Below are 13,308 nucleotides of genomic sequence, written 5' to 3' on the forward strand. Positions count from 1 at the left end.
TTATTCGACTTAAGTCGTAGTCTTTGTATTTTTAGGCTGTATTTATACGAAGTTCTGCTCTTTACAGCTCTTTAAAAACACCACTGAATGTAGGAACTTTTAATTACTTTATTAAATTTATCACAAGCAGGCTTCCTGTCTGATTTGTCCTGTTTGTTCATTCAGTTTGCGCAAAAATACAATAGCTGACGAAGAGTCAAAAGGTCTAATTAGTCAAGCACTCACATTATTAATGTGGGTTTGAATGTGTAGAAAATCACCTCACAAATCAACGAGCTGTCATCCATCAGAGAAATCTGAGGATTAACAGTGATTATTTTTTTTTGTGTGTGTGTGTGGGGGGGGGGGGGGGGGGGGGGGGGGGGGGGGGGGTTGTGCTTTCCTGTAATGGAAATTAGATTAAATTGAAGAAAAGGAGCTAAATCTGATACAAAACCTGCCAAATATCGGTACAATATATTAGAGCACACAGATACTTTCTTTAACTGCACTGAAAAACCAACGTGTCCTGAACCTCTAGTGGCCATACCGGGAACTACAGGGGGTAAAGAAGAGCTATTTATTATTTTCTGATGGCGAGAAGAAGAAGAGGCTAAAACAAGCTTTGTGTGTGTAGGAAGATTATGAGAATGGCTGATCAGCATCCAAAGGACTGGAGTTTGTTCCCAGAAAGATGACGACAGTCAACAATTGTTAGGTGGGTAATGTTGACTTCACAAACATACTTGTAACAGGAAGATCAGGACTTTTTTTTTTTACTAAACCTAACCGAGTGGTTTTTGTTTGTGAAGGATTTGGAGTATCAAAAACTGATCTTGGACTTGGTAACTGACCCATTTCTGTGTTTGCCTTTAATTCTGATGGTCTATAATTACCATCCGAGTGTTTGCCCACCGTCCATGTTGCTGGAGTTTTAAGCCCAGTGGGTGATCTATTCTCTACCGTGACCCTGCGTAGCATTTCAGAGATTTCCCTTTAACTGTGCGAAACCACGTTCACTGGCAGCACCTCTCCTCACACTGACTTCCTCCTCTTGCCAAACACGTTGTTGATGAGCTTGGCCATGGACTTGGAGCCGCTGTAGCGCCGCCGGTCGGCCCGGTACTTCAGGTGGTCCATCACCTGCCGGATGAGCTGCGTGAAGAGGTTGGCGATGTCCTGGTAGCTCTCGGCTGCCGAGACCTCCTGGAAGTGGCAGCGGTTCTCCTGCGCGAGGCAGCGGCCTTCCTCCTCGCGCACCTGCCTGGCGTGGCACAGGTCCTGCTTGTTACCCACCAGGCACACGGGGACATCCGTCTCCCTGGAAACACAGACCACCGCTCTTTAATTGTCATGGTCTTCATTTTGCGGTCGATCGGGTAAACGCGGGGCGATTTGGAATTTCTGTCGGAAACCAGAGCACCTCAGGAGAACACATGCACACACACAGGGAGAACATGCAAACCCAACGCAGAAGGAACCCCCCCAGGCCCAACCTGGAGACAAAGGACATCCTCACTGGTTAACCTTCGTTTCACATTGAAGTCTGAGAATAAACTAGATAAAACATACAAACAAGCAGTAACAACACTCATCTATGTCTATTGGAGGCAATTAATTAAGTGAAACTAATTTGTGTTAATTGATCCGAGATTGTAGAATTAGAATTTTATAATTTAGTCAGATTTTCTTTTTACTTAAATTATTGTTCAAATTGCATCTTTTTTTTCTGTCTTAAACAATGCAGTTGTGGAAAAAGGCTTGACACCAGTTTATTATTAGTGCAGAGAAAATTAATATTCCATAGAGTAAAAAGTTTGAACAGAAATCCTTGTGTGTCCTTTGTGGATACAGGGATCAGGTCTCACATTTATACAACAACATTTGTAGTCTATTTCTTCATTTAAATGTCATTTTCTATGGTTTGGGTCGCATTTGGGAATCATTTGGGGATTTTGTTTGTTCGCTCGCTTTACGGATGGAGCACAAGGTGTGAGATCACATCTCAACAGTAAATATTCTTACATGAGGAACTACAATTGACACTCGGTGGAGCGCGTATTTTCACCAACACCACATTTGTCACCATGGCAACCAGTGGATTACAAGGTTATTTGATCCACCAAACCCTTCCATCATTTGTCATGGCTGTTTGAATTACTTCATGTTATCACTGTTTGACACACATTTGACTTTTTCCACGTGACCCCTCCCCCTGACCTTTAACCCCCAACCGCTAACCAGGGCGATGGTCACTGCATCACGTGGCATATCAGATTATAGGGAATTGAAAACTGGACATGTTGGTGTCGGATTGACACCAATCCAGCTAAAACTAACCACATTAGGACAAAAATATGTTTTTGACCATTTTGTGACCTAGACCGTTCACTCAATTGCTCTCAAAATTTTATGGAACTATCCTTGGATAAAGACAAATCATCCATTTCATGCAATTTTGGCAAGTATTATTTGCGAAACGTTAAAATACACACATACAAACCAATAAATAAATACACGTGGCCAAAAACTTTGCCCCAACTTTCATTGGCGACGGTAATAACCAACACGTGAGCATCAGGGTGGCCAATTTAAAAAAAATCAAAAATAATAAAACATGATTGGAAACTGTAATTGTAGAAAGTTGCCTTTCGTGTTACTCCATACCCTCGAAGCAGTTTCAAATACTTTGCTCTGGATTGTCAACTATATACCACTGAAAACATATTCCACCTCTGATTTCTTGTACTTCAGTACATATGATCCATGATATGATATGATACATCTGTTTTCAGATAGCTGTCACCGAGCCACATGTCCACCTCCCTCCCGGTTATCGGGATGCTTTGGCTCCGGTCTGGCAGCTTGATTGATATGGATGGCCCATTTCTCTGCACACCAAGTTTAATAGGACGCCTGTAGGATCGCAGAGCATCCCTCACTTGTCATCATGAATCATTCATCGGTTTGTCTGGGCCAGTCACGACTACTAGCATTCCTCAAACTCAGAGCTGCATAAAGATCCTGGTTCGGCTTGTGAAACGAGGGCAACAACACTCTGTCTGTTTGATTCGGAGCATTGCCATTGAGAAAATACTTTATTGTGTGTAAATACTTCGGCTGCAGTAAACATTCGACCTGCAATTGCAGCTGTTTGTCATCAGCTGTTTCTACCGGTGAAATAAAATGTGAATTCTTGATACTTGGATGGTTTCATTTGTTTGTTTGGAGACACTGAAATGAACCAGATGAACCTTTAACGTGACAAAAACAAAAGCTAGAAAGTCAAACATTTTATGATGCGTGTGTGTGTGTGTGTGTGTGTGTGTGTGTGTGTGTGTGTGTGTGTGTGTGTGTGTGTGTGTGTGTGTGTGTGTGTGTGTGTGTGTGTGTGTGTGTGTGTGTGTGTGTGTGTGTGTGTCTCAATGGAACTGCTGAAGCTCCTCTGACCCTCAATGTCTCAACCTTCGTTTGTCTGACCCTTTGCAGTTGTCCATGCGCGCCTCTCGAATCTGCCGCAGGACGGTTTTGGCGTCGATGAAAGACGTGCGGTCGCTGATGTTGTACACCACCACGAAGCCATCTGCCCAGTCCACAGGCTCCTCCAGTATACACCTGGCCTCCGACCCCTGCCAAGGAGAACACATGCAGACGCAGTTCAGGCTCCCCATCATACGTCTGCTTTGTTTTTCACACATAGCTGCGGCCGGCGTCTCTCACACTGTCTTTCGGCGTTGTGCATCAACTCATAAAAATGAGCTTTACACAGTTTGATAGTGTTGGACACCGTCCAGACCGGTTTAATTAAATTCAAGTGATGTTGTTCTGATTGTGAAGCGGTTGGAAATATGATATAAATTGAATTTGGATCAGTGGCTCATGGGGTTTGTCGAGGAAAAATGAGACATGCCAAATACAGTTTGAAAGAGAGCTTCTGTGGAAATAGAAACTGTTAAAACGATGTTGCTTCTACGAATAGATTTAGGACTGTTATTCTTATTTGCAGGGTTTAATTGAGTTTTTGTTCATACATCAGAATAACAAGGGGGCGTTGAGGCAGCGATTGTATATTTGTAGCTGTAACTTCAGACGTTTACATTTATTTAACTACTATCTTAATCTCTTGTGCAAATGACACCATTTCTCAATTGTAAAAAAATTTGTTGTTCATTTTCTTTTACACATGGCAGGATGATATATAATATCTTCCCATCAGCTCATACAGTTCAATTCATTCGTGATTCCTGCAGTCGAGGGTCTGCAGCCTTTATGGCCAAAAGAGCCATTATTTTGACTTTCTGCCAAATCAGATTTACCTGGAGCCCCAACTTTTAAAATGAGGCAAACCGCTCATAAAGTTTCATATCTAGTTCTGATGCATGCACAAAAACAGTGTCTGATGTTGCATTTGTGAAGCTTTAATCACAATTCAGGCTGGTAAACGTTTCATTTTTAGCTGTTTTTTTTACCAGATTTTAGCAGTTTCACTCTTATTTTTCAGCAATTTTGCGATAATTTTGATATTTTATGTGTTTTAACCATTTTGGCTCATTTTCAAGCAGTATTGCATGTTTTGTTTTCCATCTTTAAGCCTCTTTTGTTTTAACATTTTCTGTAGTTTTAGGTTTTTTAAGCTGTTTTGCATTTTCTTTTTCCCATTTCCTGTGGTTTTAGCTATTTGTTCCATTTTAGTTGCCTTATTTCTTTTTTTGCAATATGAGAATTTTGAAAATGACTGCTGTTGAATTGGAACAAAAAAATTAGATCAACAATTTTATTTACAATAAAGTTTGTGAAAGCTTCAGGGAGCCACTACAGAAGGGCCAAAAAGCCACATGTGGCTTAAGCACCACAGATCACTGACTCCTAATTTTGAGGTTCAGATATGTACTGTGATTTTCTTTTCTTTGTACTTTTCTTTTCATGACTGACAGGTTTTGGGGGGAAAAAAATAAAGAAGTAAAAACACACCAAATACAAAGGGAGAGCGCGACCCCGTGCATGTTTTTGTGACCTTGAGGCGACTCAATAAGGACATGAGGCCTAAGGACATGTCTGAGCACTGTAAAAACCCATTTAAAGCTTTCTTCTTTATTGACTCCATAGTTTCTTTATGCAGTCGAGGTCAGAAGGGCAGTACATCGAGCCGGTGTTCCTTATGAGGGACTGGTGTTACACTGAGTCAATAACCAACAAAGACAATGAGCAGCTCTTGTTCTGCTGAGCCTCAGGGTATTCCAATAAAATACTAAATCTGTAGTAAAAGGCCTTTAGTCTTGCTGAAGGGAGAAGTAAGCAGGTTATACGGCTCCTTTCTTCAAAGAGACAGTCTTTGGCGTACATTGCCTTCGGATACACTCATAAACCTTTCGGATTCCAAACTTTAAGAGCTGTACGGATCGCACACGTGCCGGCCCAGAGGTAAATATATGACCACTGCACATTCAAGGTCAGGTACATGTAGTGCAGATTCCCCCAGCAACCAGAAAACAAGCATTTATTGAAACTGTGAAACCTTGTTTGCAAGCCGTTTCGATTGACACTGATGGATAAAGGCTGAGTCATCGTTGGTTGTGGCCTGGCCTTTACTTAATGACAATCATTACTCAAATGAAATAATTAAAGACGGGAAAGTGTATTTTCTCCATGGGTGGTTTTTACTGTGTATCATCTTGAAAATATATCGTTTTCATCCATCTTTGATTCTCAGTGGCTTAACTTGATACTGCTCAGAGCCATCCATGCGTTAAGTGCAGTGCAAAAAAACCACTTTGAATAGATTTCCAGGCCTCCTGATAAAATACAAGAACCCAAAACAGCAAAGTTGTATGTTGCAGCTTTGTGTCTTTTTTTAAAAAACATCAGTTCTGAAAACAAGTTTGGATGTGTTCAAGAGACGCTGTACCTGAGAGCAGGGATCAAAAACTTCCAGATTCAGCTGCCTGCCATCGATTGACAACCTTTTATGGTACAAGGAGTCTGTGATGAAGAGTTAAAAGCACATGTTAAAACAACAAATGATGTCAACATTTTACATGAATCAAACTTCATCTGGTATGTCTTTTGTTGTATATTGGATCATCTTGAGTTCTGGTGATATTTCATCAGATGAAATGTGGAGAATATTGAAAAATACATTCACCTGATATATCTAGCCATAAATAAATTGAACTACAAGGATCTATCGCAAGCAAAACATCATAAAGCCACAATAAAGAGACTTTATTTGTAAGAACATCCCAAAGTAACGTCATGTGCAGTATCAATGTAAGTATAGGGTAATATAAGCAAAGCTAACTTACTGTCTTGTAATGCCACTTTTTACCACAAGATGGTGTAGTGAGTCACATCTATCAAGATAAAGATGGAGTAGTGGGCACAAACCCGGGGGAAGTCCAAATATAGTTGAAACTCTTGATAATTAACCATCTCGAAAAAAAGCAGCATTATAAGACCACCCTCAGATCTTACAAACTGCACCTTCAAGCTCACGAATATGAAACCTCAACACCTTCAGTTGACTCTTTTCTCTTAAAAAAAAAAAAACCCTCATCAAAACAGCACTTCATCAAAATCTGGAAACACTTACTGGCGTTGGAGGCATATTCACCAATGAAGCGCCTGGTCAGGAACCGCACAAGGACAGCTGGAGGAAGCAGATGAAATGGAAAGCAGCTAAATGAATCATGGCATCATTTACACTTTCTCACACAAAAAAAGGGCCTCGCTCACCCCCACAGGCACAGCACGATGCCAGCAGTCTCTGGGATTGGAACAGTGAAACCATAGCCGCACATGAAAGCGGCTGCATGGTTCTGTTGGAAGGTCTGTGTGCATATTTGGCAAAGTAACTGGTTATACCCCACCACCACCACCACCACCCCCCATCCCCCATCCCGCTTCGCCTCCATATGAGCCCTCCAGATAATCAGTTTCAATTAAAGGCTGAAGTTTTGAGCACTGTACTCAGGAACTGTGTTGCCAATGTTAGCTAGGGCCTCTTCTACTGAGGAAACACTTTGGCAACTGGGACACGCAAATATGGATCTGTACAGCAAGTTGCTCATGCATGAACCCTGGACAACACAAAGCATTCAGCACGCAGGACTTCAGCTCAATAGAAATTCAAACGGGGCCATCGTCTCACTCAATCCCAAAACAACGAGGCATGCACTTGAGAGCAACAAGCTGAGTTGAAAACACGCTCATCAGACACAGACATACGGCTTCCCGAGGCTACGGGATCTCCACAGTAACAGCTCCACATCGCTGTCTGGGAGCGAGAATGGAGACGTCCCATTGTTTTATGAATCTGGAATACAGTAGAGAGCCGGTGGAGTCCTCAACACCGCCACAGAAACAGAATACATGCAACAAGGATTCCTGTAACCTCCCCCCCCCTCTCGTTGCTTCGACAGCATTTTTTTTCTTTTTTTTCACTACGGTTTAAAAACACATCCAGGAATGTGTCTGGCCTCGCAGATTTAAGGTATGGACACTTAGAAGTCCTTTACAAAATAAACCTCTGGAGCCATAGCTCAGTCAAAACACGTGTGAACAAAGATCAGCCCAATCACTCGAAAGGTTGAGCAGCAGATTGATTGTAAAGATTTCTTCAATCAAAGTTTGGATACTGTTACTAGTTCAGTGAGCAGAATAGGCGGTGACCTTTAAACGGCATGAAACTAAATGTCTCACATGTCAAACATGCCCAACGGGCTACTTTTGATCTATTTAAGGTGGGTAAAGGAGTGAACCAGAATGATATCTGGACTCTTGCACACATTTGAAAATAATTTCAAGCTGTAGATTTGAAAGCAATGTAACTACAAAGTTGGTGTAGTTTTGAATATAATCCTCAAGGGCTTCCCAAAATACCTATAATATTACCAACATAGCAGGAAGTGGCACAAAGAAAAGTTGTTTTGTAGGTTTGCAATCAAGAAAGTTACTAAAAATGTGTTTCTGTGTGTGTTTATATATATGAGGTCAAGAGAACAAGAAAACCCCCCCATTTCAATTGTAAATAAAACTCTTTCAATTAGCCAACAGAGTCATCATCCTCATCACAAATGTCTTTGTAGGCAACTTAACAAGCCAAACACCTCAAGTAAGTTGCTCAGTAACTAAAATGTGACTTTGCTTTGGACTGTGGTCGGCCAAGGTATGTTTGGAGGAGGAAAAAAAGAGGTGCCGGATTTCATGAAAATAAATCTTTTCCAACACTTTAGTTCCAAAACGAATTGATCGTGCCTTGGGATTGTGTTCCCTTGTGCCAGAACATTTTTCTGTTCGGAGCAATAAAATTTGTTTCATACCAATAAATAATGGGAACAATGATCACTCATCTGTAAGTAATAATAATAATAATAATAATAATAATAATAATAATAATAATAATATACCTTGAAAACAAAAATGGAGAAAATCAAGAACAATAAAGCCGAAAGGTTTCAATCCTAAAAGCCTTTAACGTTATGCAAACATCTGGAGAAAGAGCACCAAGACTTTTTAGGTTCAAGAATCTCTCATGATTTCTACGAGAGGAATAGTTCAGGATTAATCCCCCAAAACAAACACAGAGAAACTCTTTACTGCTTCCAGAGTTAAAATCGAAGTGCTGATCCTTGCCAATGAAGGTGTTTGTAAGTACTGAGCATGCAGGTTGCGTGAACTTTTGCTTGAGGGCCTGTTTCATTTTCTTCACTCTGAAACCATAAAAGGTGGAAAGAAAGTATCCGTGTTTTAATAATTTGTGCCTTATGGCAATCAGATCATCTTTTTTTTTTCTCACTTAGATATTTTCAATAACACACGGGGTTCTAATATTAAATGTGGTGTTTTTCCTTTTTCAGCCTTGAAGAGAGAAAAGTTTTACCCTGAGAGGGGAAGATCCTTTCTATTGTTTGGAATGGTCACATAATGTCAGCAATGTCTCGTTAAATTAAGCCAATATTTCATTGTTGTTCTTTGCTTGTTCTTTTCTTTTCTTTCTGGTTATGTAATCCAGGCCTGAAAGCCGGCAATAGAAAGTTTGTTTGTTCAAAGTCAAGAACAGGAAGACGGTCTTGTTCCATCAAGCTCGAGTCCAAACATCATCACAACGTGGGCGCATCAGCGGCTCGAGGTCTTCCTGAGAGCAGTTTGCATGTTCTCCCTGCGTTCACATGGATTCCCCTTCCAGGTACTCCAGCTTCCTCCACAGTCCAGAAACACATATTTGACGTTAATTAGTAAATTGCCCAAAGGTGGGATTGTCTGTCTCGCGTTCGTCCTATGATACATTAGATTTGCGGGGTGTAAGATGCTTTCACTCACAGTCAGCTGGGATCAGTTCTTCTGGGGTAAAATAAATATCTAATTTCTCTTTCACTGTGTATTCATAACCAAGATAAAATACAAACAAAAACATGTTTATTACATGAATTAGATCAGTCACTTTTATCTGTATCTGTTTTATCTATAACAGCAAACACGATCTGTTAACATTGAAACATCCTTGTGAAATAATCTATGGAGACACAATTAAACATGATCATGTGAAAGACTTAGATACAGTTAATATCATATTATTGGTGAAACTCTCAAAATCAAACAGTATTTATTGTTACCATGAGAACATTCAACCCTCTATGAAGTTCCTATCTATATTGTTGATAACAGACTCAGGAAGGCAGTTAAGCCCCATTCCCCCATATCTAAGGGATTTATCAGGACCGGCGACAGCAATTGAATTTAGCCGATAATACCATTTTAATCGGCTGCGGTCTGTGGAAATCAACCGAAAAGCTCGGACTATCCTCAATAAAACTCACAGAAGGAGCCACATGTACAGAAAACCGAAAACTGAAAAATCAGATGACAATCCTATCAAACATTCATGCAGAATAGTATTAAGGCCTCCCAAAATACATGCAGTATAGCACTATAGAATGTATTTTACATTATACCCACTTTTATCCCAGTGTGAAGAGTGTGAATAATTTCTATCAGGGTCTCATCTAAAGTCATGAGAACATAAGTGACTCCACAGCGCTGGCACATTATAAATCATCAGATAAATTAATTAGAAGGTAAATTAAGGTTTTGTCAGTGTGGACAATTACACTTATATATATCCAATCCTATTCATAAGAATTAAATCATAAATAAAAATGAAAACATATGAGTTAAGATTAAAGCATTTCAACACATCAAAATCAACTCCATTGTCTAAAATAGATTTTTCACCATTTCTAATGAATTAGACAGATTTCCTCCGTTTGGTTCCTCTACTGACATCTCATCTGGGAAGTTTTCTTCAAAGAGAGACGCCTTGTCCACTCAGTTCTTGCAGTTGTCATTGTCCATGTGAGTATCTATAAAATGAAAGTCAGCCCCTCGAGCCACTCACCTGATTTCCCAGCCCCCTGACTTCCCAGCAGGGCCAGCTTGATGTCGTTCATGCCTGCGTTGTGTCAGCTCCTCAGCTGGCTCCCTGGCTGCTGCTCTGCGTTGTGTCTGGTATTTGGGTTAGCGTCGGCACACTGAATACTCCTTATGGTCCAGGCAGGGTGGATGGAAGTACTGGACTGCCCCCCCCCCCCCCCCCACTCCACTACTCTCCCTCTTCTTCAAAGAGCTGTTTCACTTTTTAGAGGCAGTGGGAGAAGAGAGGGTGGAAAACAAGCCCCCCCCCCTTCTCCCTCTCTTCTGTGCGCCAGAAACTTGTATTCTCTCTTTCACACACCTCTCTTTTCTGTTTTCTCTCTCTAACTATATTATCCACCATAGCACTCTCTCTCACTACCTTGCTCCCCTCCTCTTCCCCTCAGTCTGTTTTCCTCTTTTCCTTTCCGCTCTTGTGCCTATATATCTCCCTCTTCTGTCGCTGCCTCCCTCCTACACTGAGGTTCCACAAAGGTCACGACTGACTAAACCTATTGTTCTGATCCTGCTCCTTCTGTAACTATATTCTGAGTGCCGTCGGCAGACAATTGAGTGTCCTTCATGGAGAGATGGTATACAACCTGAAGGGGAAAAGAAGACAACAACAACAACAACAAAAAAGACCATGCATTGATAGGCACTGAATCCAATCAGTACCTCATATTCAATAAGTCATGTGGAGGCGCCTGACGTTCAACGGTTAATGTGTTCTAGTCCGAAGTGCAACCTGGATCACTGTTGGAGAAGACATTATCTACAAGAAAAGCAGCTTATTGCTTATTTGATTTGTATTTTTGTCTATTGATGCATCAACAAATCTACACGTAGAAGCTATGATCCAGTTTAATCACTTTCACTGCAAATTCCAAGTGCTTTTCTCAACTTCTCAGCACTGCTGCAGGCCGAGAACGCACTGTCTCTAAAATATGCACAAAACATTTGCAAGGAACGTGCATGTTTTGTGGCATGAGCAAGTGAGTTTTCATTGCTGTTTCTGATGACTGATGGACACCTAAATGCAGAAAGACATCATCATGTATTTTTGCATCCATATATCCCCACAGTCTGGGACCGACACTATCTTCCAAGATGACAGCAATTACCCCCAGAGAGGGGGATTTATCAGAAACTATCTACAGAGACCGCCATGATGGAAGTCCTAAGCTGTGTGTGGCGCTAATAAATCGTCAATATGTCTTGTTTCTTCAGATTTCAATCCTCCAATCCATCAAACACGAGTGCAACCGTTCATCTAGTCTGGTAAATAATTGTCTAAATTAAGAATTATCTCACCAGTGCTTATCCGCTGTATGTGTATTTGTATTTGTTTGCATGTTTGTGGGTCGTGTTCTGCAGTGGAATCTTATTATAGGAACTTACCCAAGTTTCAGTTTGGTTCTAATGTATGAACATGAGTGAGCAATTCAGTGTCCGTGTTTGTTGTGTGAGTTGTGTTGAGAACAGTGTATTTTGCAGTGGATAAAAGGGGTTAAAAGACAAATGATGGAGTCCAACTGGAAAATATTCTTGTGCTCAGCAAGTGAGGTCGTGACTTTTATTTTCTGGCAGAATTAGGCTTCAATCTTGCTGTCATCGCTGTCAAAAAAAAGAAAGAAAATCAAACCATGACTGTGGAAAAGAGCTGTCGTAAAAAGCACATTTAACCCCGTATATAGACTAATTCAGTTTAACTTCTTACATCCAGTTTATTGAACCCCCTGGAAAATGTCACGGTTTCAGCTCCAATATTCCATCTCTATGTTGTTGATGTGATTGGAGGAGGAAGATTTCCTTTATTTGCTCTCTCAGCGTACTAAATTGAATGATATCTGTCAAGCTCTATACAAGGTTTGTGGTATTACATTCCATACAGATCCTGAAGTTCCTCTTCTTGGTAATCTCCCAATGTCAAACTCATGAGTAGTAACTCAATCAAAGATGGATTATTTTATTATTATTTAAAAAAAAAACACTTGTTGCGCTAAAGTCAAAACTCAGACTATGATCAATTTGAAAAGATAACATGATATGTCATGATGAAATCCGTATTATATGTCTGATTATATCTAACTTGCCTTCAGTGTGCCCTGAGTGTGAAATATTTGTGTATTGTTTGTTTATTCGTGTACTTGTATAGGTTCAATGTTTAATAAAATAATTGGAATTTGACAGAAGAACATGGAGCGCTTTTGTTTTCCTCAGAGGTCTTAAGGTTATTGTGATTTTACAGCGATGTGACCTGGCTACTCCCTGCTGATTCCTGTGTTAAGGAGGAGTGGGCAGTGATGTGATGGGGAAAATATGTGAATGACTTTGGTTACACTCTTTATCTGCTGTACCTTTGCAGTCCACCAGACTGAAGCACTAAACCTAAAACTGTGAACCTATTGTTAGAGGAAGAAGTGAAAAAAAAAAAAAAGCAAAACCGTGAGACAGCCTGCAATAAAAACAGTGATTACAGCATCAGTCATTCTTTGGACATCAAATGGAATTGATTTAGACAAGCAATCCGTCTCCTTCAACTTCAAGCTCCCGCCGCAAAAAAAAAAAAAAAAAAAGAAAAGCGGCACTTAGAGTCAATAAATCATCCTGCAGAAGCTTCGATTTCACAGCCACCAACATCAGCCAACAAAATGAGCATTCTGTCGAGTAAAACCACATTTCTGTCTCCGCTGACCTCTTTTTCTCGACACTTTGGGCCCATTTCCAAACTGGCTTCATTCTATTTTGTATATGCTTCCCTGCTATTGTTTCTCCCTATAGAAGCTTTTTTTTTTTTTTTTTCGTCCTCTCCGAAATGCCGTGGCTGGTTTGAAATGTGAAAATAACTCCATCCATCTTTCATACCCAATTTTACTGCAGGATCATGAGAGCTGGGGCCAATCACCCCCCCCCCCCCCC

At 40.6% G+C, this 13,308-nt stretch overlaps 1 protein-coding gene across 1 annotated transcript; it reads right to left on the reverse strand.

The window, feature by feature from the left end:
* Positions 1-605: 605 nt before the first annotated feature.
* Positions 606-10,815, reverse strand: LOC308116639 (ras-related and estrogen-regulated growth inhibitor-like protein). Its single transcript, XM_080474924.1, has 5 exons — positions 10,373-10,815; positions 6,569-6,625; positions 5,885-5,958; positions 3,460-3,608; positions 606-1,300 (listed from the first exon to the last, which is right to left on the reverse strand). Exons 1-5 carry the CDS (start codon positions 10,422-10,424, stop codon positions 1,015-1,017), a joined length of 618 nt encoding a protein of 205 aa, XP_080331050.1. The 5' UTR covers positions 10,425-10,815; the 3' UTR covers positions 606-1,014.
* Between the last annotated feature and the right edge of the window lie 2,493 nt (positions 10,816-13,308).

This window comes from Lipophrys pholis (genome assembly GCF_963383615.2).
Source record: "Lipophrys pholis genome assembly, chromosome: 11".
Lineage (NCBI taxonomy): Eukaryota > Metazoa > Chordata > Actinopteri > Blenniiformes > Blenniidae > Lipophrys > Lipophrys pholis.

Bases quoted from the DNA above. Each gene is read 5' to 3' on its own strand.
- LOC308116639 (XM_080474924.1), bottom strand. From the start codon at position 10,424: ATGAACGACATCAAGCTGGCCCTGCTGGGAAGTCAGGGGGCTGGGAAA. The intron at 6,626-10,372 runs GTGAGTGGCTCG...TGCTTCCTCCAG, and splicing joins TCAGGGGGCTGGGAAATCAG to CTGTCCTTGTGCGGTTCCTG. The intron at 3,609-5,884 runs GTACAGCGTCTC...TCTCCTTGGCAG, and splicing joins TTTTTGATCCCTGCTCTCAG to GGGTCGGAGGCCAGGTGTAT.